The 26,332-nt window shown below is 46.5% G+C and overlaps 1 protein-coding gene across 4 annotated transcripts in view; it reads right to left on the reverse strand.

Moving 5' to 3' along the window:
- Nucleotides 1–24,572, reverse strand: part of OGFRL1 (opioid growth factor receptor like 1) — a 52,144-nt gene extending 27,572 nt beyond the window's left edge. Inside the window, exons 1-3 of one of the 4 annotated variants that reach the window (XM_029595640.1) lie at nucleotides 24,067–24,562; nucleotides 4,208–4,294; nucleotides 3,887–3,965 (exon numbers count right to left, since the gene is read on the reverse strand). In XM_029595640.1, coding sequence (XP_029451500.1) covers nucleotides 3,887–3,965; nucleotides 4,208–4,294; nucleotides 24,067–24,441 — 541 coding nt within the window. In that variant the 5' untranslated portion in view covers nucleotides 24,442–24,562. Of the gene's footprint in view, nucleotides 1–3,886; nucleotides 3,969–4,207; nucleotides 4,295–24,066 lie in introns of all 4 variants that reach the window. The other 3 variants (XM_029595639.1, XM_029595643.1, XM_029595642.1) reach the window with 3 other exon arrangements.
- Nucleotides 24,573–26,332: the final 1,760 nt, after the last annotated feature.

Consider the following 26,332-nt stretch of genomic DNA (forward strand, 5'->3'; position numbering starts at 1 on the left):
AGGCTAGAACCCACCCAAATGTGCCACAGAGTGGTAAAAGTGGTCACAAAGTGCAAATATGCATGTTGCCCCCAGCAGGTGGAGTATCAAAGAGGGGACTCCCTCCATGCATGAGAAAGTCATATCTGCTGCTGGGGAATGGATTCCCAAAACAGGGAGTCAGAGTATGGGATAGTTTGCTGCCCGCCATGAGGCAACTTTGCTGCACAGGATAGTCACTGCAAAGTAAACACGCCTGCCTGGCAGGCTCTTGGAGCCAACAAAGAACACAGAGTGGTTGCCAGTGAGTAGCAAAGCCCACCCAGAGAATGAGGAGTGAGAACCACCCCTTCCCGGAGCAGAAAACAAGGCCAAGAGAGAACCAATTAAAGTTGCCCCTCGAAAGCCAATAGTCATATCACCATTTTACAAAAGGGAGGGCGAGCATAGCATGAACCAGGTTGCCCCGATCCCGGAAACCCTGCTTACTCTCCATACAGGGGTGGAGCACAATCACCGACCCATGAGGTTCTTTTGGTGGCTGCCTAGTTGGACAGGAAGGCCACCACAGTGACCAAGCATAGTAACTCCAGTGAAACGGTCCAGTCGACACCTGCTACCTTTCCCCCACAAATCCCCCTAGCTCTCCTAAATGAACCTGCAAGGACTTGTAATGATTCATGGGACTCTGGGCTCCAGCCTGAGCAACTACCGGTAACCTGCCAGGGATTAGACCCTGTAGACTTCCACAAGAAGGGAATCCAGAGCATAAAGCAAAACAGGAGGAAGCCTGTATAGGCTTACCCCTTCCCCATGTGGGGAATAAACCCAACGATACCATTCTGGTATCCACCCCGAAAGAGCGCATTCTCTGCAAAGGCATTCCAGTGCACCAGTAACTGTGGTGCAAAAACACATGGGGTAGATTTTAAAAGCCCTGCGCGCCTATTTCGCATAGGCCGCATGTGCGCGCAAAGCCCCGGGGTTTCGTAAAAGGGGCAGGAGGGGGCGTGTCCGGGGCGAGCCAGGAGGGTGGTCCCGAGTCCCCCGGCACTGCGGCCTGTGCCAGGGGATGCCGAGGCGGCGTGCGCAAGTTACGCCTGCCTCAATCAGGCGTAACTTGCACAACAAAGATAGGGGGAGGGATTTAGGTAGGGCTGGGGGGACTCGGAGGGAACGGAGGCAGGCTGCACGGCTCGGCGTGTGCAGGCTGCCGATTTTGTGCGAATCTTATAAAATCCGGCGTACTTTAAGATCTACCTCTATGTCTTCCGAGAGGAAACACCAGCTGGCACAGAATTAATGGTTTCGTGCCTGCACTTAATCTGCGCCCTGCAACTGCATTGTCTTGCACCCACTGAGCAGCACTCCTTTGCGCTGATGGTGGCGAGCAAGCAGCCAGGAGCACTTCGTAACCGCGTGCCTTTGCTTGGAAAAGCAGAGCAGAGTCCCCAAGTTTATAGGTGCCGATGGACTCCATACCAAAGTGCAGAGTCTGAAAATAGCCCCTGGGGTTCTGCATCTCAACCATGGCACAGCACACGTATTTTAGAGATGTGCATTCGTTTATCACGAATTAGGTAATTTCAACAAAATTGCCTAATTCATAGTGGTTCGGGGGACCTGAACCACGAAACGGATTTTCCCCGAACTTCGGGGAAAATTCGTTTTTCGGGTTTGTGAGGGGGGGGGGGGGCACATTTATTAAAAATAAAAAACACCCCAACCCTTCAATTTTACTTTCTTACAACCCCCCCATCATCCCGATCCCTTTCCAAGACTTACTAAAAGCCCTGGTGGTCCAGCGGGGTCCTGCGAGCAATCTCTCCCTCTGGGCCGTCAGGCTGTTGGGCCTGCTACGAATCAAAATGGCACCGATGGCCCTTTGCCCTTACAATGTCACAGGGGCTACCGGTGCCATTGGTCGGCCCCTGTCACATGATAGGAGCAATGGTTGGCCGGCGCCATCTTGTGCTCCTACCATGTGACAGGGGCTGACCAATGGCACTGGTAGCCCCTGTGACATCGTAAGGGCAAAGGGCCATCGGCGCCATTTTGAATACTGGCAGGCCTGACAGCCCGACGGGAGAGATCGCTCACGGGACCCTACTGGACCACCAGGGCTTTTAGTAAGTCTTGGGGTGGGATCAGGATGGTGGGGGGTTGTAAGAAAGTATAATTGAAGGGTTTTTTTCCAGATTCTTTTTTTTCCCCCGATTCGTTTTTTGTTTTTTCGATTCGTTTTCTGACTCGTTTTCCCAATCCAATTTTCGACGAAGCGCCCAAACCAAAATACGTCCCGATATGAAAAAACGAAGCTCATCTCTAATGTATTTAGGGTCAAGATATGTATCATATTGCACACCTGATGTTTTTATTAAATAAAGTTTAATAAAAAAAATGATTATTTTTACTATAAATTACAATAATAAATGATGACCGCTGTTTTAGAGAGGGGAAGTACTTGGCTAATCCATGTCTCAGTAGGCAAATCACGTAATTGGTGTTTAAAAAAACATTTTTTTTAAAACCTAGTATTTAAGATAGAGAATTATACTATTTATATTCCTGATACAAATTCACTGTCAGGTCTATCCAGTACCGAGCGGTAGGAAGAGCTGCGTTAGTGCCCGGCGCACCCGCGGTTGCCGCACGCACAGTGCAGCTCACCTACCGCTCGATCCTGAACAATAATTTTATGCAAATGTAAACCGCGTCTAAGAAGGGTCCGTGAAGTGTTAGGCCCGCGCAACCCATTTTACTGGATAGAGCGCCTATACAGTATCCTGGGTGTGCGGGCCTAACGCTTCACGCCACGCTGGTATCTGTCATTTCAAATGTCATTTGAAATGACAGATACCAGGAAGTCGGGACTGCCAGTCCCCCTCCCCTCCTCCCGAAGCAGGGCGCGAAAAGCAGCCTTGCTCCGGGAGGAGGGGAGAAGGGACTGGCAGTACGAAGCGGCGAAGCGACTTACTTTTTGCAGCCCCGATCGGAACTCTCCTGCCTTCCGCTGCGTGACTTACGTTCTTCCCGATGGCCGGACAGCTGCAAAAAAAATAAGTCGCGCAGCGGGAGGCAGGAGAGTTCTGATCGGGGCTGCAAAAAGTAAGTTGCTTCGCCGCTTCACACCGTCAGTGTCTCTTCTTCCCTCCTCCCGGAGGGCGCGAAAAGCAGCCTTGCTCCGGGAGGAGGGAAGAAGAGACACTGACAGTGTGAAGCAGCGAAGCGACTTACTTTTTGCTTTTACGTTTTTTCGCTCTTTTTTTTTGCTTCGGGAGGAGGGGAGAGGACTGGGGCTGCCCCGGAGACCAGCACCCATGATCGCGGCCGGGGCAGGTGAGCGGGGGCTGGGGGAAAGCTTGCCGCCTACCCATACCCCTGCCTCTACCGCAGGGGTAAGGGTAGGCGGTAAGTTAGCAGGTTAAACGTGCGACAAAACGGCAGGGAAAGATAGCGATAGTCGGGGCGCGGGTTACGGGATGCTAGGGAATAGCTAATTCACTCGTTTGCATGCAATATACATGCCGCGTGCGGAAGGGGTTGGCCGGGGATTTTAGGACGCGGTAGGAGCAGGTTAAAGGGGATTCGGGATCGCAGGAAGGGATAACGCGGCCGGAAAGTGAGTAGAATGTGGCTTAGGAGCAGGGTAAACGCGGCCGCACTTTACAGGATAGACCTGTGTGTAAACATTTACTAGATTTGACTACCCTAGCACTTACTGCACAAATATGTTTCCTACACAATACACCATTATTTCATTTTAAGCCCTGATAATTACTCTTCCCCTCCTGCAAAAAAAAAAACAAAAAACAAAAACCAAAAAACCCCCAACAAAACAAACACGCGCTATTACCTCCCCGCCCCCCATTTCTGATTTTAGCAACATACAAGTTCAGATACTTGCCATCAGGTTTCAAAGGAATTTTGTTCAAATAAAATCTCAGATTCCACAGCTCATTCTGACATCGAGGATCTTTAAAGTTCTGCTGGAATTAAAACAAAACAAAAATTCCACACAATAATGAGATCAATTTATGGTTTCCAACTTAAAAACTTGGTAATTATTAATTCCTTTATTTGCCTCATATTCAATGAAGTTTTCTCCCCATACACAAAGAGAAAAAAAATAATTCCCACAGAACAGGGGTTCGCTATGTAATAAGCTTCACTGCCAGGCACACATTAATTTACTCAGATTATTTCAAAAGGTAAGAAATGCTCTCACCGGGTACCGATGTCGATACTTGTACAAGTCTCTTGCTGCATAAAAGCTTCTCTTTGGTCTGAGGATCTGCTCAGTTGCGCCACTGCTCTGAAATGCAAACAAAATGCATCAACCGTCGCATCTCCTGCAGCTCCATTCGTCACTCAACTATTCGACTTCGTGACACTACTTATACCCGGTTTCAGCTTAGCTCCTAGGTCTCTTTCTATTCTAATATTTTAACTTCTGATACTTTTATACCTGGACAGGTAACACCACACAATGAACCAGGCCCACGCTACTCTGCAAGTTTTGGAAAATTTGCCTGGGGCAGCTGAAAGAGCAATTTTCTATAGGGATGGTCTTCCTGAAGCCCTCCTAATAAGGAAGTATATACGGATTTTAGGAGGTACACCTGCCGTGCTTTTCTATTCTTCCAGAGTAAGTGGTATCTCCCGATACTGCGAGCTTCTAAAGAGAAAAACTGAAATTACTATAAAGGAGAATGCCCCTATTTTTTTTTTTTTTTTTGCTGCTTTGCCTCTTGACATATCCTAGTTATCACAGATGCAGAGTAAAAATTTCTGTGACAGATTAAGTACAGACACAAACTGTAGCCCAAGGATCCAATAACATGTACAGATTAGAACAGGAATATGACAGTTCTTATAAATGTCTAAGTGGTTAAACATGACCTGTGTCATTTATTTAGATTTTTCAAATAGGTAGCTCAAGGCATGTTGCGTTCAGATAGATACACTAGCAGTTGTAACTGTGTAAACGTATTTCATATTCCCAGTGGTACACCAAACAATAATATTTTCCCAGAATTATTCCAAATGTAGTTCAGTAAATACTTGAATTCTCAGTAAGAATATTGGACTATAAATTAACTTGATGCACAGAAATGCATATAAAAGTTTATTGTTGATGGATACGAAAAAATCAAAACTGTTTGAACAGCTTGCATACTTATTAAACAGCATGAATTTTAGGGTCTTTTGTTTTCAGTTTTTATTTTATTTTTCCTGGCAATTTCAGTGTTTATTATAACAAAAATGGGAAAAAAAATCAGTAGGGAAAAAAAAAAAAAAAGGACTAATTTCCTTTTTTTTTTTTTTAACCTTTTTTGTTTGTTATAAACACACACTGATAAATTCCAAAGAAAAATAAAAACTGAAAAAAGGTCCCTCATTATCCTGCCAAGGCAGCATTCACAGTTCCTGGAGTGTGTGGGGAGGAGTCAGTCACTGTGAAGAGCGACTCATGGTGGCTGGATTTAGCCCCACGATTCAGAGTTCCAGGAAGAGCTCTGATGCACGGCTCCTGGCCTTAGGACTCGTGCTGCAACAAGCAAGCTAGGAACAGTGAGAGGATACATAAGGAAAAAAAAAAAAGCCCTGCTTTGCCTGACTATCCACAGACTGATTACTGGCTCTGACCCTTGCACTGGCTGACCACGCTTCCTTGAATCTGGCCTTGATCGTTGCCAAGTACTCAGACTCTCTTCTGGCCTCCTCGGGCATTCTTCGCAGAATGATGAATCCAGCGAAAAAGGGGGCGGGCCTGCGAAAGGCCGGAGTCGCTTGCACCACGGTGGTGGCGTTTTGGCCAGCCACGGCACGGCCGACTGCAGCCTTTTGCACAAACAGCGCCACCGTAAAAGGTGGTGCTATTCGCCGCACTGCTGCTGGCGATAATGTCCCTCACATTATCGCCAGCAGCGGTGCTGCGGCCAACTCCTCCCGTGCCCCTCCAGCTTATTTGCATCCTATCGCACATGAAAAGCCCCTTTTCGCATGCGATAAGGCCCTAACACACGCGATAAACATTTAGGGGCGGATTTTCAGAGCCCTGCTCGCGTAAATCCGCCCAAAACCGGGCGGATTTACGCGAGCAGGGCCCTGCGCGCCGGGAAGCCTATTTTACATAGGCCTCCCGGCGCGCGCAGAGCCCCGGGACTCGCGTAAGTCCCGGGGTTCTCGGAGGGGGCGTGTCGGGGGCGTGTCGGGGGGCGGGCCCGGTCGTCGCGGCGTTCCGGGGGCGTGTCGGCAGCGTTTTGGGGGCGGGTACGGGGGCGTAGCTACGGCCCGGGGGCGTGGCCGCGCCCTCCGTACCCGCCCCCAGGTCGCGGCCCGGCGCGCAGCAGGCCCGCTGGCGCGCGGGGATTTACGTCTCCCTCCGGGAGGCGTAAATCCCCCGACAAAGGTAAGGGGGGGGTGTAGACAGGGCCGGGGGGGTGGGTTAGGTAGGGGAAGGGAGGGTAAGGTGAGGGGAGGGCAAAGGAAAGTTCCCTCCGAGGCCGCTCCGATTTCGGAGCGGCCTTGGAGGGAACGGGGGGAGGCAGCGCGGCTCGGCGCGCGCAGGCTATACAAAATCGATAGCCTTGCGCGCGCCGATCCAGGATTTTAGTGGATACGCGCGGCTCCGCGCGTATCTACTAAAATCCAGCGTACTTTTGCTTGAGTCTGATGCGCAAGCAAAAGTAGGCTGATCGCGCTTCTTTTAAAATCTACCCCTTAGAAAGTAACCCTCTAAATTTGATATAGTATACATTTATATACTAATGTAGGAAGATCGGTATAAAAAAATAAAAAATAAATAAATAAATACATTTACTGCAACTACAAAACTAGTATATTTTAACTTGGCAGGTTAGTAGAAATGAGAAAATGTGCAGAAGGTTCTCTTTTATATCATCGGTTGAGATTTTTTTTTTTTGTCAAATAACTTTCATTCTAGGGTCATCACAACTGCCATCAAATATTTTGTTTCTGACTGATGGGAAACTACCCTCACCACTGATGCAATTCCACCAATGCTGCTGTGGCCTATCTGTTGCCTTTCTCCAGCAACCAGCACCACTCATATTAAACAGAGCAACAAAGTGCTGCCAGAAAGTCAAAAGTTGAGTGTCTGAGAGGGAGTAGTCTGATCTTACAGGAGGAGAAATGAGAAATAGGGAGAGAGCACACTAAACAGGTCTGAGGGAAGATTAGAAAAGGCTGTGGATGACACCCCAAAAGGGAAAGGGAAATTATTCTGAATGGTGAGAGAGTAAAGACTGAAGAGGAAAAATATTAAGAGATGGCAAGAAAAAAGGATAAGACTGGGAGTGAGGAGACGAGAAACCATAGCAAGTAAAAAAAACAAAACAAAGCTGAAAATAGTGGTGAGAACACAGTAACAAGAGCAAAAGATACTGGGTCAAACCAAAGATCCACCAAGACCAGTATCCTGTTACCAACAGTGGCTGATCCAGGTTGCAAGTAGCTGGCAGAATCCCAAAATATTGATAGATCCCATGTTGCTTATTCCAGGGATAAGCTGTGGATTTCCCCAAGTCCACCTTAATAGTAGTTTATGGGCTTTCCCCTCCAAGAACTTGTCCAAATCTATTTTTAACCCAGTTACAGTAACAGATTTTACCATATCCTCCAGTAATGAATGCCAGAGCTTAATTATTTGTTGAGTAAAATAAATGTATTCCTATTTGTTTTAAATATACACCTAGAAAATTGATTACCTGTACCATAGTCTTTGTAGATTTTGAAAGAGTAAACAACCAATTCATGTTTATCTACTCCACTCCATCATTTTACAGACCTCTATCATACCACCCTCAGCTGTTTCTTCTCCAAGCTGAAGAATCCTAAACTCTTTTGCCTTTCCTCACAGGGAAGTCAATTTCATCCCAGTTATCATTTTGGTCACCCTTCTCTTCACTTTTTCTAATTCTACTATATCGCTTGAGATGCGATGACCAGAACTACACATACTACTCAAGGTTGTGGTCACGCCATGAAGCGATACAGAAGGTATGATGATATTCTCTATTATATTCTCCATTCCTTTCCTAATAATTTTGAGCATTCTATCTGCTTTCTTGGTTGCCACCGCACATAGGGGTAGATTTTAAAAGCCCTGCGCGCGTAAATCCTGCATAGGCCGCCGGCGTGCGCAAAGCCTCGGGACACGCGTAAGTCCCGGGGCTTGCTAAAATGGGTGGTCCAGGGGTGTGTCTGCAGTCCGGGGCGGTCCAGGGGCGTAGCTGAGTGCCCCGACACAGCGGCCTGTGTTGGAGCCTGGCCAGCCGGCAGGCGTAACTCCATCAAACAAGGTAGGTGGGGGGTACAAAAAAAAAAAAAGAGTTCCCTCCGAGGCCACTCTGATTTCGGAGCGGCCTCGGAGGGAACGGAGGCAGGCTGCGCGGCTCAGTGTGCGCAGGCTGCCGATTTTGCACAGCCTTGCGCGCGCCAACCCCGGATTTTAAAAGATACATGTGTATCTTTTAAAATCCGGCGTACTTTTTTTTTTTTTTTTAAATCTGCCCCATTAAGCAGATGATTTCAACATATCAATGACGCCTAGTTCCCTTTCCAGGGTGAGATTTCCAATGAGGAATCTTGCATTGTGTAAATATAATTTGGGTTGCTCTTCCCTACATGTATGACTTTGTACTTCTCCATATTAAATTCCATATGTCATTTGGATGCAGAGTCTCCCAGTCTCGCAAGGTCCTCTTGCAATTTCTCATAAACCTCTTTTGATTTAACAACTTTGAATAATTTTGTGCATCTGCAAATTTGATCACCTCATTCACGGTTCCTATTTTCAGGTCATTTATAAATATGTTAAAAAGCAGTTGTCCCAGTATATATCCATGGGGCACCTCACAGTTCACCTTTCTCCATTTGGAAAATTAAGCATTTAGCCCTATCCTGTTTTCTATCTTTTAAACGGTTCCCAATCCACAATGAGACATTGCCTCCTATAACATGACTTTTTCATTTCCTCTCATGAGACTTTGTCAAGCCCTTTCTGAAAATCCAAATACATTATATCAACTGGCTCATCTTTATCCACGTTTAATCACGCCTTCAAAAAAACATAGCAGATCGGTGCGGCAAGATTTCCCTTGGCTAAATCCCATTAAACTATCGATATGTTCAGTCATTTTATTCTTTAGAATAATTTCAACCATTTTTGCCAACACCGAAGTCAGACTCACTGGTCTGTAATTTCTTGATCACACATGGAACCCTTTTTAAAAAATTTGCCACCCTCCAATTTTCAGAAATCATAGTTGATTTTGATGGTTTACAAAACTACTAATAGTAGGTCTGCAATTTCATTTTTCAGTTCTTTCAGCACTCTGGGATGTATACAATCCAGCCCAGGTGATTTGCTATTCTTTAATTTGTCAATTTGCCCCATTACATCTTCCAGATTCACTGAGATTTGTTTCAGTTCCTCTGAATATCATTTCTGACATGGATATCATAAGAAAAATAAGAACATAAGAAAATGCCATATTGGGTCAGACCAAGGGTCCATCAAGCCCAGTATCCTGTTTCCAACAGTGGCCAATCCAGGCCATAAGAACCTGGCAAGTACCCAAAAACTAAGTCTATTCCATGTTACCATTGCTAATGGCAGTGGCTATTCTCTAAGTGAACTTAATAGCAGGTAATGGACTTCTCCTCCAAGAACTTATCCAATCCTTTTTTAAACACAGCTATACTAACTGCACGAACCACATTCTCTGGCAACAAATTCCAGAGTTTAATTGTGCGTTGAGTAAAAAAGAACTTTCTCCGATTACTCTTAAATGTGCCCCATGCTAACTTCATGGAGTGCCCCCTAGTCTTTCTATTATCCGAAAGAGTAAATAACCGATTCACATCTACCCGTTCTAGACCTCTCATGATTTTAAACACCTCTATCATATCCCCCCCCTCAGTCGTCTCTTCTCCAAGCTGAAAAGTCCTAACCTCTTTAGTCTTTCCTCATAGGGGAGTTGTTCCATTCCCCTTATTTTGGTAGCCCTTCTCTGTACCTTCTCCATCGCAATTATATCTTTTTTGAGATGCGGCGACCAGAATTGTACACAGTATTCAAGGTGCGGTCTCACCATGGAACGATACAGAGGCATTATGACATTTTCCGTTTTATTCACCATTCCTTTTCTAATAATTCCCAACATTCTGTTTGCTTTTTTGACTGCCGCAGCACACTGCACCGACGATTTCAATGTGTTATCCACTATGACACCTAGATCTCTTTCTTGGGTTGTAGCACCTAATATGGAACCCAACATTGTGTAATTATACCATGGGTTATTTTTCCCTATATGCATCACCTTGCACTTATCCACATTAAATTTCATCTGCCATTTGGATGCCCAATTTTCCAGTCTCACAAGGTCTTCCTGCAATTTATCAAAATCTGCTTGTGATTTAACTACTCTGAACAATTTTGTGTCATCTGCAAATTTCATTATCTCACTCGTCGTATTTCTTTCCAGATCATTTATAAATATATTGAACAGTAAGGGTCCCAATACAGATCCCTGAGGCACTCCACTGTCCACTCCCACTGAGAAAATTGCCCATTTAATCCTACTCTCTGTTTCCTGTCTTTTAGCCAGTTTGCAATCCACGAAAGGACATCGCCACCTATCCCATGACTTTTTACTTTTCCTAGAAGCCTCTCATGAGGAACTTTGTCAAACGCCTTCTGAAAATCCAAGTATACTATATCTACCGGTTCACCTTTATCCACATGTTTATTAACTCCTTCAAAAAAGTGAAGCAGATTTGTGAGGCAAGACTTGCCCTGGGTAAAGCCATGCTGACTTTGTTCCATTAAACCATGGCTTCTATATGTTCTGTGATTTTGATGTTCAGAACACTTTCCACTATTTTTCCTGGCACTGAAGTCTAGCTAACCGGTCTGTAGTTTCCCGGATCGCCCCTGGAGCCCTTTTTAAATATTGGGGTTACATTTGCTATCCTCCAGTCTTCAGGTACAATGGATGATTTTAATGATAAGTTACAAATTTTTACTAATAGGTCTGAAATTTCATTTTTTAGTTCCTTCAGAACTCTGGGGTGTATACCATCCGGTCCAGGTGATTTACTACTCTTCAGTTTGTCAATCAGCCCTACCACATCTTCTAGATTCACTGTGATTTGATTCAGTCCATCTGAATCATTACCCATGAAAACCTTCTCCATTACGGGTACCTCCCCAACACCCTCTTCAGTAAACACCGAAGCAAAGAAATCATTTAATCTTTCTGCAATGGCCTTATCTTCTCTAAGTGCCCCTTTAACCCCTCGATCATCTAACGGTCCAACTGGCTCCCTCACAGGCTTTCTGCTTCGGATATATTTAAAAAAGTTTTTACTGTGAGTTTTTGCCTCTACCGCCAACTTCTTTTCAAATTCTCTCTTAGCCTGTCTTATCAATGTCTTACATTTAACTTGCCAATGTTTATGCTTTATCCTATTTTCTTCTGTTGGATCCTTCTTCCAATTTTTGAATGAAGATCTTTTGGCTAAAATAGCTTCTTTCACCTCCTCTTTTAACCATGCCGGTAATCGTTTTGCCTTCTTTCCACCTTTCTTAATGTGTGGAATACATCTGGACTGCGCTTCTAGAATGGTATTTTTTAACAATGACCACGCCTCTTGGACATTTTTTACTTTTGTAGCTGCTCCTTTCAGTTTTTTTCTAACAATTGTTCTCATTTTATCAAAGTTTCCCTTTTGGAAGTTTAGCACGAGAGCCTTGGATTTGCACACTGTTCCTTTTCCAGTCATTAAATCAAATTTGAACATATTATGATCACTATTGCCAAGCGGCCCCACCACTGTTACCTCTCTCACCAAGTCCTGTGCTCCACTGAGAATTAGATATAAAATTGCTCCCTCTCTCGTCTGTTCCTGAACCAATTGCTCCCTAAAGCTATCATTTATTTCATCCAGGAACGTTATCTCTCTAGCGTGACCTGATGATACATTTACCCAGTCTATATTGGGGTAATTGAAGTCTCCCATTATTACTGCAATACCAATTTGGTTAGCTTCCCTAATTTCTCTTAGCATTTCACTGTCCATCTCACCATCTTGACCAGATGGACGGTAGTATACCCCTATCACTGTAGTCTTCCCTGACACACAAGGGATTTCTACCCATAAAGATTCAATTTTGTATTTAGTCTCATTCAGGATGTTTATCCTATTGGACTCTATGCCATCCTGGACATAAAGCGCCACACCTCCTCCCGAGTGCTCCTCTCTGTCATTGCGATATAATTTGTACCCCAGTATAGCACTGTCCCATTGGTTATCCTCTTTCCACCATGTCTCTGAGATGCCAATTAAGTCTATGTCATCATTTACTGCTATACATTCTAATTCTCCCATCTTACTTCTTAGACTTCTGGAATTAGCATACAAACATTTCAAAGTTTGTTTTTTGTTTGTATTTTTATTCTGCTTTTTAATTGATAGGGATAAGTTAGAATTTTTTAGCTCAGGTGAGTTTTTAGTTACAGGCACTTGGACTACTTTTCTAATTATTGGAACCTCACTGTCGGGATGCCCTAATTCTAATGCCTTAACATCTTCCTCAGTAAAAGCAGAAGCAAAGAATTAATTTCATCTCTCCATTATACTCTTTGGGCCAAATTTTAAAAGGTGCGCGCGGGCGTAGATTTGTTCGCGAAACCCGGAGCGAATAAATCTACGCCCGCTTTTATAACATGCGCTCGCTGCATGTTATAAAATCCAGGGTCAGCGCGCGCAAGGGGGTGCACAATTGTGCAACTTGCGCTCGCCGAGCCACACAGCCGTCCTCTGTTCCCTCCAAGGCCGCTCCGAAATCGAGCAGCCTTGGAGGGAACTTTCCTTCCGCCTCCCCCCACCTTCCCCTACCTAACCCACCCCCCAGCCCTACCTAGAACCCCTTTACCTTTGTCCGGTAAGTTGCGCCTGCCTCCCGGCAGGCATAGCTTACACACGCCGGCCAATATCCGACCCGCGATCCCGGGCACAGCGGCAAATGGCTGCTGTGCCTGGAGGCTCTGGCCACGGCTACGCCCGCCCTGAACCACCCATGCCCCGCCCCTTTTTGCAAGCCCTGGGACATACGTGTGTCCCGGGGCTTGCGCGCGCAGGGGTTTTTTTGTTTTTGTTTTTTAAGGGTTAGGCGCGTAACTTACGCGCGTAACCCTTTGAAAATCTACCCCACTGTGCACGTTTTACTCCTCTATCATTTAATGATTCAATTGATTCTCAAAAAGGCTTTCTGCTTCAAATGTATCTGAAAATGTTTTTATTATAAGTTTTCACTTCCATAGCAAGCTTCTTTACAAATTCTCTGAGTTCTGCCTCTGCAGCATATTTAAATGTATGTTTATATATTCGTTTCTTTATTATGCTGCTGCCTGCATCAATTTATGTCATAGCTTTGCTTAGGTTCTCTTTATATTGTAGACCTAACCCTCCTTATTGGTTATTGTTTAAATATTGCTGAGCTTCTGATTGGATCTGTACCTGTTTGCTCTTCCTCTATCTACATAATCTTGCTTCTTCCTATTGGTCTTTTGTTCCTTGGAATCCCCAGGAGACCCTACCTCCTGCTGACAGTTCAGTTTGGACTGGCTCTAGATCTAGAGGCTCCCCTGGATTCTCTGCAGGTTCTTAGAAGCAGCAGTAGCAGGGAAAGGAAGCAAGGTGAGAAGAGTGCTGCTTCTATCTGCTGGCAGTCACAATTTTCTCTAGGGCTTCAGCAGTCTGTCTTTGACGGAGCTCTCAGAGTTCCTCATCACAGCTGAATCAGTTCTGCAGTCTTGTGCAGCTATCTTCAATGCTATACCATTTGCAGTGAGGGTCAAACTGTTTATCATTCAATAAGGGGTAGATTTTGAAAGATGCGTGCGCGTCCAGTTCTCGGCATGCACACACCAATTTTTTTTAATGTGTGCGCTTGTTATAAATCGGATGGCCGAGCGCACACGTGCGTCAGATTTTACAATCCGCGTGCGCATGTGCGGACGGCGCACAGAAGGGGGTTGAACTTTTGCACATTCCGCGCAGCAACGCAATCAGGCCTTCCCCAGTTCCCTACCCCCCTACCTAAACTCCCTCCCTCTTCCCCTCTCCTTTCCTCTCCTCCCCACCCCCTAAACCCTACCGATCTATGTTTGGTTTTGTTTTTTTATTTCGCAACAAGTTGTGCACGCCGGCCAGCTGCTGGCTTGCAAGTCACCAGAACAGCATACAATGGCGCTGTCCCTTCCCGCCCCCTTGAAGAGGCCCGGCACTTGTGTGTGTACCGGGGTTTTTGCGTGTGGCCATCCCCTTTCAAAATTGGTGCAAGGCCTAGGTTTTATGCATGCAGGCCTTTTAAAATCCAGCCTTAAATGTTTTGGTATTAAGATCCAAGTTCTCTCTGACTTTAGAAGCTTAAAGCAAGGAAAGATGTTTAACTCTCTGTATGTGGGCTCTTAAGCTAGGACAATCAGGAACTGAGGACAGAACAGTGAAAAGAGCAGGAAATTAAAGTTCTTAATCAAGGATTACTGGAGGACTGGTTGTATACACTTCCCTTCAGAGTTAAGAATAGATAGTGTGTAATTGCTTGTCTGTATCCAGAGACATTTCTGCTGTACAAGTCCATTGCTCAGCCTGGGAGCACTTTCATATCCCCTTTCCCACCTGTGATTACATCAGTAGCTTACAGAGCAGTGCTGAGGCTATAACCTGATACTGCCACCTTAAAGCATGGACAGATCTGATCCAATAGGAAACAGAGTAGTGCTTCTCTTGAGCATCTAGACAGAGAGAACTGCTGTTACTCTGTACCTCCCAAAGGTACCTGCTTTGCTTATTATGCAATAAAAAATTTATATTTGTTTCTACTAAATTTGGTATGGTATCCTTGTGTTCAAGCGTCTTAAGCGTGTTTGGCGCATAACAGGTTTTAACAAATTACGTATTTTAAAGAAGCTAAAACCTCTTTTACATTTCAGTGATTTTAGAATTGTTTTACAATCCCTTATTTTTTCAAAGCTTGATTATTGCAATGCGCTTTTATTAGGCTTGTCATGATCATCAACTAGACCACTTCAGTTGCAGCAAAATGCAGCAGCCAGAATTCTAACTGGGTCTAAAAAATTTGACATTACCCCAATTTTAAAATGTACTCCATTGGCTCCCCGTTTCATTTAGAGTACAATATAAAGCGCTGTGCTTAATTTATAAATCCTTGAACAATAAGAATATTGAATGGTTAAATGCATCATTACACATTCATGTTCCACAAAAAAAATCTTCGATCAGGGAATAAGGCCTCTTAACAATTCCATCACTAAAAATGGCGCGACTCAAAGTACGAGAGAGATCTTTACCATTAGGAGGACCGAAACTATGGAACTCTATGCCAATGGAATTAAGATTAGAAACCAGTTTTTCATCTTTTAAAAAGAATCTCAAAACATGGCTGTTTAAGCAAGCATTTGAAGATACAAAAGAGAGTAATATTTAATTTTGCAGGCAGGCGTTTGGAGAAGTGAATGAGAATATCTTTAAATGGACTGTAATGATTATTACTGGACTTTATTGAGCCTTTTATCATAGTGTTTTATGTTTTAGATGTTATTTATTTTTATGTTAAAGGTGTAAACATTGATGTATTTTATGCTGTATTTAAATTTTGTACTATTTTATCTTGCAAACCAATGTGATTGATCCAAAACACCGGTATATAAAACCAAATAAATAAATGAGTGCAAGTCAGAACACCTAACACTTTCAGACACTGGATTAAAGCCAGAGAAAATGAGAATATAAGGAATTGCACTGGACAAGGTTCTTTGAATGGCCCATGGACAAAGATTGAGCAGCTGGTTTGTGGAGTTCCTGATGTTGTATCGTTTAGTTTTTCGAGACGATACTATCTCATAGAAAGGAAGGCCTACGAGGAAAGTATTTCCTGTACAGACTCTCTTCTTTATTTCTGTCTTTATTTCAGTAACTATGTCTTGATTAATCTATGTAATACTTATTGTGATGTTGTGCGATTACCGATATTCACTTTGATATTGTTTTTCTTTGCTGATGTTAAACCATATTTTTATTATATTTAGTAAACTGAGTTTTGCTTTTACAAGATTGTGTGTGCATTCTATGATTCAATGTACCACCACTCAGCCCACCTTTTACAACATATGTTCTATTGTTTCATTGTACATGTAGCCTACAGAAGCTATCTTAAGATTCCTGTGGTACCAAGACAATAACATAAGCTACAAGATCTTTGAGTACAGGATGCATATGCATGTTTTTGGCAACAGTCCATCACCTGCAGTAGCTATCTATGAACTCAGGATGACAGCACAAGAAAGAGGAAGAATATGGCACAGATGCCAAACAAATTGTAGAAAGAGTCTTCTATGTCGATGATATATTAAAGTTTGTTCCTACAGAAGCAGCTATCAATTTATTAATGTTAGCTGAGCCAATTTGAGGCTCCATAAAATAACTTTTAACAGTACCAAGGTAATGAAAGCATTCCCTTCACAAGACCTTGTGAAAGACTTCAGGAACTTAGATCCAGGAGTTGACACATCACCACTCTAGTGTAGTCTTGGACTGAGTTGGGATCTGAAAAAAAAAAAGAGACTTATTTTCCAAGTCTCAAGTGAGAAACCATACACCTGCATTGGCATTCTGTCTACAGTCAACAGCTTATATGACCCACTTCCGTATGTGGATCCGGTCACCATACAAAGGAGGAGAACTTTTATCAGAAGCAAAGAGTAAGATGCCCCGCTGCCTCTGGAGAACAGAGATTGGGAAATGTGGAAGGATTCCCTCAGATCTTGAACAGCTCCAAATTCCACATATGTATACCTCTGTATCTAATTACAAAGAACTTTGTGTCTTTTCAGATGCCTCCGTAAAGGCCATAGCCTATGTGAAGATGACAAATGCAGAAGGCAGGTCCCACGTAGGATTTATCCTGGATAAGGCTAAATTAGCTCCTCAGCCTAGCCACACCATACCATGCTTCAAATTATGTGGAGCAGTACTGGCAGTGGAGATAATACTAAGTGAAATGAGCAGACAGCCAGACTTGATCAAGTTCTCCACAAACAGCAAGGTAGATCTGGGCTCCAAACTGGGTTGAGAGCATCAGAAAATCAACGAGACCAGAGCAATGGCATTATGTACCCACTGATCAGAACACGGTAGACCATGCCATAAGATCAGACTAAGAAGCTCATTTGATGCAGACAACATGGCTAAGTGGATCTGATTTCTTTTTAAGGAGCAACAAGTTCCCAACTGGAAATCACTCAAGCTCTGAATTGGATGCTAAAATCCATCCTCAGGAAACCACACGTGCTATTAACATCATTCTTAGAGGCAAGTTGGAAGCACACAAATTTGACCATTTCAAAAAAATGATCAGCGCTGAGAAGAGCTATGGCACACCTCATCCATATTATGCTTTCCTTTCAGCAGACGCTAAATAGTACAGCAGATGCATGTCACCACTGGCATTTCTGCACAAGGCTTACACATTTGATGAACTCTCGTATTCAAAGAATGCTGTTCTGTGTTGCATACAGCAGGAGGTTCATGCCAAAGAAATCAAGTGCATCATCAAGACAGAACTCCCCAAGATAGTTTTCTTTGGAAGTTGAACCCTTTCATTGATAAAAATGGCTAAGACATTCATCAGCCTAGTCAATGACGAATGGGTGGTCAGTCTTTCGTACATGTTCCGATCTTTCCAGGTATTGGACTAGGAGTCTGCCGATGTTAAGATGGAGAAGAAGGTGTGAGTCTTCAGAGTCCTTATGTTCATCTGGAGATGGTAGCAATATGGTTTGGTTCGGGTGAAATTGAGAAACCACTTTCGGTAGAAAGGAGGGGACAGTGCGCAGCTGTATGGCTCTTGATGTGAACCTAAGGAATGGTTCCCGACAGGATAGCGCTTGAAGTTCAGAGATGCGACGAGCTGAACATATTGCCACCAAGAAGGCTGTTTTCAAGGTAGGAGCCATAATGACAGGCGCGTGTTGGTCTGAAGGAAGTTCCCGCTAGAAGGTCTAGTACTCAATTGAGATTCCATAGGGGCACCGGCCACTTTAGGGTTGGTCAAATTTGTTTGACCCCTTTCAGGAAGCAAGAGACATCTGGATGGGTTGATAGTCTGATGCACTCCACTTTGGCTCTGAAGCAGGCCAGGGCAGCAACTTGAATCTTGAGAGAATTGAGGGACAGCCCTTTCGTCAAGCCGTCCTGCAGGAATTCCAGGATCATGGGGATTTTGACTGTTCGCGGAAGGAGCCCGCAGTCCTCGCACCAGGCTTCGAATACTCTCCAGATCCGTATGTAAGCCAGAGATGTGGAGAATTTGCACGCTCGAAGTAGGATGTCAATCACTGCCTTGGAGTTGCCGTTCTTCTTCAGGCGAGTCCTCTCAAGGGCCAGACCGTAAGAGAGAATAGAATCGGATCTTCGTGGAGGATCGGACCCTGTCGGAGAAGGTCCCTGTGTGGAGGTAGGCACAGAGGGTTCCCCGCAAGTAATCTTCGCATGTCTGCTTACCATGGTCTTCTTGGCCAGTCCAGGGCCACTAAGAGGACTAGTCCCTCGGACTGTGGTTCTCGTCTGCGGCTGAAGAACTTGGGAAATCACCTCAGGAACTCTCGACTGAGGGAGGGACCATTAGGTATCACCACAGGAGAGCGGGGCTCGTCTTCTTAAGGTAAATTTTCTTCTTGTTGTATTTTGTAATTGGTAACACTATTCTATGTGGGATAGTGTCCGCATCTGCTTAGGAGACGGAGAAATACTGAAGAGCTAAGCTACCTGCACGTCAACTTTGAAATCTGACTCAGTCTCCCATCTATCAGGAGAGCACAATACCCATTGGTCCTGAATCCATCTGGCTACACGCTTGGAAATAAATGTTTTATTATTAAGATAAGAGTTCTCTCTGACTTTGGAAGCTTAAAGGAAGAAAGAGGTTTAATTCTCTGTGTAGGCTCCTAAGCTAGGATGATCAGGAGCTGAAAACAGAATACTTTGCCTTCCTTATCAAAGCTGTGCATCTAACTTGCCAATGCTTATGCTGCTTCCTGTTTTTTTTTTCAATCAGATCCCTTTTCCATTTTTCGAAAGATGTTCTTTTGTCTATGATAACCTCTCTTACTTCACCTCTTAATGCTGGCAGTGGTTTGGCCTTCCTTCTGCCTTTTTTAATGGTGTTGAATACATATGATCAGAACTTCTAAGATGGTAAACAAGGTCCATGCTGGATGTAAACTCAACCTTTGCAGCAGCTCCTTTCAGTTTTTTCCTAACCATTTTCCTCATTTTATCAGTTTCCCTTTTGAGAGTTTTTCCTTAGCATTCTCCCTCCTGTTATTAAGTCACATTGATCATGTTATGATGCTCAGTGCCAAACGGCTCCAACACTCAGGCCAATACAGTACAGTGTGCTCCGGTGGAGTGCACTGTTAACCGGCATTTGGACGTGCGTCCAACCCCTCCGAGACTAATAGCGCCCGCAACATGCAAATGCATGTTGATGGCCCTATTAGTCATTCCTGCGCGATACAGTAAGTAAAATGTGCAGCCAAGCTTTTCTGTGCACCCTTCGACTTAATACCATGGCGATATTAAGTCAGAGGCCCCAAAAGTTAAAAAAAAGTTTAAAAAAAAAAGTTTAAAAACGGGCCTGTGGATCGAAAACAGGACGCTCAATTTTGCTGGTGTCCGGTTTCCAAACCCCGTGGCTGTCAGCGGGTTTGAGAACCGACGCCAGCAAAATTGAGCGTCGGCTGTCAAAATCGCTGACAGCTGCCGCTTCTGTCAAAAAAGAGGCGCTAGGGATGCGCTAGTGTCCCTAGCGCCTCTTTTTACTGTGGGCCCTAATTTAAATAAATTAAGTTACCGAATCGTATGCACAGGAGAGTGGCCTGTGCGCTCTCCCGCATGGTTTACTGTATTGGCCCGACTGTTAGGTCTTGCACCAAATCCTGTGTTCCACTAAGGACTAGGTCTAAAATAGTTCCTTTTCTTGTTAGTTCCTATATCAGCTGAGCTATAAAATAGTAATTTATTTAATCTAGAAACTTTACCTCCTTAGCATGTACTGATGTGAAATTTCTCCAGTCAACACTGGGATAACTAAAATAATCATTTATTACTGTTGCTAATTGTCAGGTCGATACTGTAACGTGCGGTTGAAGATTTCCCGTCTGTAACGTGCTAGGAGCGCACAATTCGGACGCGCAAGACGATCCAGCGATACAGTCTCCAGTTTCACGCGTCCTTAGCGCTTCTTAAAACAGACGCATAACCCTTTCCGCACGCAGCATGTATATGATATATAAATGAACGAATTAGCTGTATAATGAAGGAATTAGCTATTCCCCTCCGATACTGTGACGCGCGCTCCGACTATCGCTTTTTTTCCCTGCCGATTTGCCGCGCGTTTAACCTGTTAGTTTACCGCCTACCCCTACCCCTGCGTTAGAGGCAGGAGTAAGGGTAAGCGGCAAACTTTCCCCCAGCCCCCGCTCACCGGCCCTGGCCGCGTCCATGGGTGCCGGTCTCCGGGGTAGCCCCAGTCCTCTCCCTCCTCCCGAAGCAAAAAAAAAAAGCGAAAAAAAAAATCCAATGTGGCCCCACTTCGGCAGCTCCCTTTCGGCAGCCCCCCTTCGGCGGAGACGGCAGTGTAAAGCGAGACGGACCACGGCGCAAGGAGAGAGAAGACACAACTTACTCCAGCCAGCCCTCCTCCAGACATCGGCGACGACCGCGGCTCCTGCCTCCAGCTGTCAGACAGACGCATCGCACGTGGGAAAGCGACCCCTATGCGTGCAATTGGCTGCTCAAGACGTGACGTCACATGCCGTGACGCCAAACGTCGTGACGTCACGTCTTGAGCAGCCAATTGCATGCATAGGGGCCGCTTTCCCACGTGCGATGCGTCTGTCTGACAGCTGGAGGCTGGAGCCGCGGTCGTCGCCGATGTCCGGAGGGGGGGGGGGCTGCAAAAGTAAGTCGCTTCGTCGCTTTAAACTGCCCCCCCCCCTCCTCCCGGAGCAAGGCTGCTTTTCGCGCCCTGCTTCTGGAGGAGAGGAGAAGGGACTACCGTACCAGGCCCGAGCCTAGGATTGCCCGTCTCTCCCCTCGCTCTCTTGCTACTTCTTCGGTTTTTTTGCTTCGGGAGGAGGGGACAGGACTGGGGCTGCACCGGAGACCGGACACGGCCAGGGCAGGTGAGCGGGGGCTGGGGGAAAGTTTGCCGAGCATCGGAGAACATAACTGTCCACTTCCTGCTACCTGTCATTTCAAATGTCATTTGAAATGACAGATACCAGCGTGGCCGTGAAGCGTTAGGCCCGCAAACCCAGGATACTGTATAGGTGCTCTATACAGTAAAATGGGTTGCGCAGGCCTAACGCTTGCCTAACGCTTCGCAGCCGCAGCATGCATTTGCATGCAATTTGAAGAGAGTATCGAGCGGTAAGTGAAGAGAACTGTGCGTGCGGGGAACGAGGGTGCGCCTGACACTGCCGCACTGTTTCTACCACGGCCTTAGAGTATCGATCTGTGTGTTAGCGTCCCTGATTTTTGTTAGTATGTCATTTTTGGCTGATCATTCTGGCCAGGTGGACAGCAGTACACCTCAACTTCTAGTCTAGTCCCCTTCTCAAACAGAATTTTTATTCATAAAAGATTCTATGGTCATTTTGTTTCCTGCAGAACTTTTATCCTGTTTGACTCAATGCTCTCTTTAACATATAGCACCACCCTTCATCAATTTGATCCATCTTATTGTGATATAATTTGTACCATGGTATCACAGTATCCCATTGGTTATGCTCCTCCCACCAAGTCTCTGACAATTATATCTACCTATTCATTCAGTGCTATACATTCTAAACTCGCCCATTTTATTTTTTGGATTTCTATGCAGACATTTTAAAATGTGTTTTTTTTGTTTGTAACAACCTGATAGAGTTAACAGCTGATAGAGATAAGTTGGCATCTTTCAACTGTCTGTTCTTAAAGGCACCTGGGCTATACTAGCATTTATTGCATCCTATAGGGATGCCCTAACACAGGGGTCAGGAACCTATGGCTCGGGAGCCAGATATGGCTCTTTTGATGGCTGCATCTAGCTCGCAGACAAATCTTTAATAAAAAAGTAAAAACCTAACAAAATCCCCCCCCCCCCCAAGACCTGTCAAAAGTCCCTAGTGGTCCAGCGGGGGTCCAGGAGCGATCTCCTGGACTTGAGCTGTCGGCTGCCAGTAGTCAAAATGGCGCAGACGGCCCTTTGCCCTCACTATGTCACTGGGGTCGACCAATGGCGGCGGTAGCCCCTGTGACATAGTAAGGGCAAAGGGCCGTCGGCTGCCAGTAATCAAAATGGAATCGACGGCCCTTTGCCCTTACTATGTCACAGGGGCTACCGCCACCATTGGTCGACCCCAGTGTCATAGTGAGGGCAAAGGGCCGTCTGCGCCATTTTGACTACTGGCAGCCGACAGCCTAAGTCCAGGAGATCGCTCCCAGACCCCCGCTGGACCACCAGGGACTTTTGGCAGGTCTTGGGGGGGGTCAGGAGGGTGAGGGTTGTAGTAAATTAATTTTGGAGGTTTTGGGGGGCGTCAGGAGGGTGGGGGGTTGTAGTAAATTAATTTTGGAGGTCTTGGGGGCGTCAGGAGGGTGGGGGGGTTTGTTAGATTTTTACTTTTTTATTAAAGATTTGTCTGCGAGCCCTGGACCCCCGCTGGATCACCAGGGACTTTTGGCAGGTCCTGGGGGGGGGGGGGTTAGGAGGATGGGGGGTTGTAGTAAATTAATTTGGCAGGCCTTGGGGGCATCAGGAGAGTAGGGGGTTGTAGTTAGTATGGCTCTCACGGAATTACATTTTAAAATATGTGGCATTCATGGCTCTCTCAGCCAAAAAGGTTCCCGACCCCTGCACATCTCTGTTTTGTTAGTATCAAAGATACATCATTCTGAACCACAAGATTCTGAGCATCAGATAGAGACCCACACGGTCCATCCAGTCTGCCCAGCAAAGTGTTTAGGGTAGTAACTGCAGCTCCATGTGCATTATCCCCATGCCCTCAATTTAGTATTGTAACTGCTGTTGCTTGCAGTTTACCCTAATGCAGAACTATTGCATCTAAGTTACTAAATGTTACCTTGTTTCTTTATTTCCACACTCTAGCCACTAGGGATCGTATACTTATCCCACTGCTTTTTGAACTTCATTACCATTCTCTTCACCACCTCTTCTGGGAGCATATTCCATGCATCCACCAACTTTTCTGTGAAGAAATATCTCCTGATGTTGCGTCTGAGTCTACCACCTTGGACATGTTATAAAACTGCATAGGGGTAGACTCAGGAGCAACATCAGGAAGTATATCATTACAAAAAAAAAAGTGGTGGATGTATGGAATACCCTCCTAGAAATTAATAATAATAAAAGAACACAGAAGCAAATTTGCGTCAGGTATTTTTACAGGAAGTCTGTATTCAATGTGTATTACAGATCATCACTAAAATATAAAATACATCATAAAATATAGTACATACATAATGCAAATATTGCAGTATACAGAAAATCAGGCCATAAAACATACCAATAGGCTGCCGAAAAAACCATAAGACTAGGTAAGTTCAGCTCTGAGGCAAGCATTTGATCTCGTCACACCTGTTACCTGCAGAGAAGTGGGGTAAGAGCCTTACGTCATCACTGGACTACGCGACGTCCGATTATGTTTATGAACGCCGGCTTCCCTTACAAAGGGTTAACGAACAGCTGCCGCGCTGGTGCACACAGGAAAACAGCTTATGCGATGTACACAGCCTTGAGTGCTCGCGGAGAGAGGGACAAAATCAAATCAATGGCTCCGGCACACCAGTGGCCCGTCCCCAGCCTGCAGGGTCAAGCGAGAAAGGCACGTGCACCCGAGCCCACACGCGCGCGCGCCTCCCCCACGTGCAGCACCTGAACCCACGCATGGTCCTCCTCCCACGTACCTGCTCCGCCGCTTCTTCTGCGCCTTCCTCCGGCGCCTTTTCCATCTCCTCTCCTGGGACGGCAGCTACCGCCGCTGCGTCTTCCTCTTCCTGGCGGCTGCCATTTAGAGGGGGCTCTCCCTGCCCCTGGTTGTTTCCGTCATCCGGCTCTTCTTGCCTCTGGTGGTGCTCCTCCTCCTCCTCCTCCTCCTCCTCCTCCACCTCGGGCTCTCCCTGCCTCGGTCCATCCGCTGCCGCCTCAGTCTCTCCCTGCTTGCGGTCCCCCTCTCCCTCCTCCGCCTCGGGCTCCCCACCCGAGTCCGTTTCCCAGGTGGAGTCGCACTCCTCCACGGTGGTGGGCTCCTTCGGGCTGGTGCCGCTGAGCAGGTTTCCCATCGGAGCGCAGGCTAAGACCGAGCCAGAGGCCGTTGCCGACGCATGGGACTGGCGGAACAGCCGGAGGCCGCAGCTGGAGAGAGAGCCGCGAAGCACCGGAGGCGGAGCTACGGATGGCCCCACCCCTCTGGAGGGAGCACTGGCCCGCACCGCCGCTGCTGTGTGCAACTTGATGTCCTTGGGCCGAGGCGGAGTCATGCGGCGCTGTAATTAGACGCTGCGTCTGGCCTTCCCAGCATCATTAATGAAAATGCAAGGGAGGACTGTTGGGATGCTGGAGAAAACTGCAATCTTAGAACCTTATTCAACAGAGTTTTTTTTCTTTGGCACAGCCTCGAAAAATGTTTTGTTTTTTTTTTCTTAAATAAGATCCTTAGTAAGTTGTGATACCTTTTAAAAGGCCAAACAACATTGCAGTATATGAGCTTGCCAGATGGTCTTTTTAAATAGTTTCACGATCTTTTATTTTCTATTATGCAGTTTTCTATGGGGATGCTGTTTGAATCAAGTGTTGAGGCAGCCTAACAGGCCGATACAGTACGGACGCATAAGAAAAAGTGCGGCAGTGCCGGGCGCCCGCATGTTTGACATGTACACATTTTGGTTCACAACGATTCAGTATTCAAATTAGACGCTAATCCAAGCGGCGGCAAACAAGCGTCCAAAACGCGCATATGAAGCGGTAGGCGTTCGCAATCCATTTTACTGTATTGAGCGGTATACAGTGCCTATACAGTATCCATGGTGCGCTGGTACCTGTCATTTCAAATGTCATTTCAAATGTCATTCCACCAGGTAAGTGGATGGTTCTTTTCTACAGACCCCGCATGGACACCGGGGCCGTTGCCCTGAGTATCCGGACGTCCTCTTGTTCGGAGGCCACCCCCAACCTTCCACGTCCGGGCGCCTGGCCAGACGTCCAAGGTTGGGGCTTCCGTTCACGGACGTTCCCGCCTCTATCCGGGCATCCATGATCGGAGGCCCCGCTGCCTTCCCACGTCCATGGCCGCTGCCTTGAGCGCCCGGCCGGAAATCCAAGGTCGTGGCTTCCATTCATGGACGTTCCTGCCTCTATCCAGGCGTCCATGATCGGAGGCCACACTGCCTTCCAACATCCATGGCCGCTGCCTTGAGCGCCTGGCCAGATGTCCAAGGTTGGGGCTTCTGTTCATGGACGTTCCCGCCTCTATCTGGGCATCCATGATCGGAGGCCCCGCTGCCTTCCCACGTCCATGGCCGCTGCCTTGAGCGCCTGGCCAGACGTCCAAGGTTGGGGCTTCCGTTCACGGACGTTCCCGCCTCTATCCGGGCATCCATGATCGGAGGCCCCGCTGCCTTCCAACGTCCAAGGCTGCTGCCTTGAGCGCCCGGCCAGATGTCCAAGGTCGCGGCTTCCGTTCATGGAAATTCCTGCCTCTATCTGGGCGTCCATGATCGGAGGCCACACTGCCTTCCAACATCCATGGCCGCTGCCTTGAGCGCCTGGCCAGATGTCCAAGGTTGGGGCTTCTGTTCATGGACGTTCCCGCCTCTATCTGGGCATCCATGATCGGAGGCCCCGCTGCCTTCCCACGTCCATGGCCGCTGCCTTGAGCGCCCGGCCAGACGTCCAAGGTTGGGGCTTCCGTTCACGGACATTCCCGCCTCTATCTGGGCGTCCATGATCGGAGGCCCCGCTGCCTTCCAAAGTCCATGGCCGCTGCCTTGAGCGCCCGGCCAGACGTCCAAGGTCGCGGCTTCCGTTCATGGAAGTTCCCGCCTCTATCTGGGCGTCCATGATCGGAGGCCCCACTGCCTTCCAACGTCCATGGCCGCTGCCTTGAGCGCCCGGCCAGACGTCCAAGGTCGGGGCTTCCGTTCATGGACCTTCCCGCCTCTATCCGGGCATCCA

The sequence above is a fragment of the Rhinatrema bivittatum genome, chromosome 3, assembly GCF_901001135.1.
Source record: "Rhinatrema bivittatum chromosome 3, aRhiBiv1.1, whole genome shotgun sequence".
NCBI classification, from domain to species: domain Eukaryota; kingdom Metazoa; phylum Chordata; class Amphibia; order Gymnophiona; family Rhinatrematidae; genus Rhinatrema; species Rhinatrema bivittatum.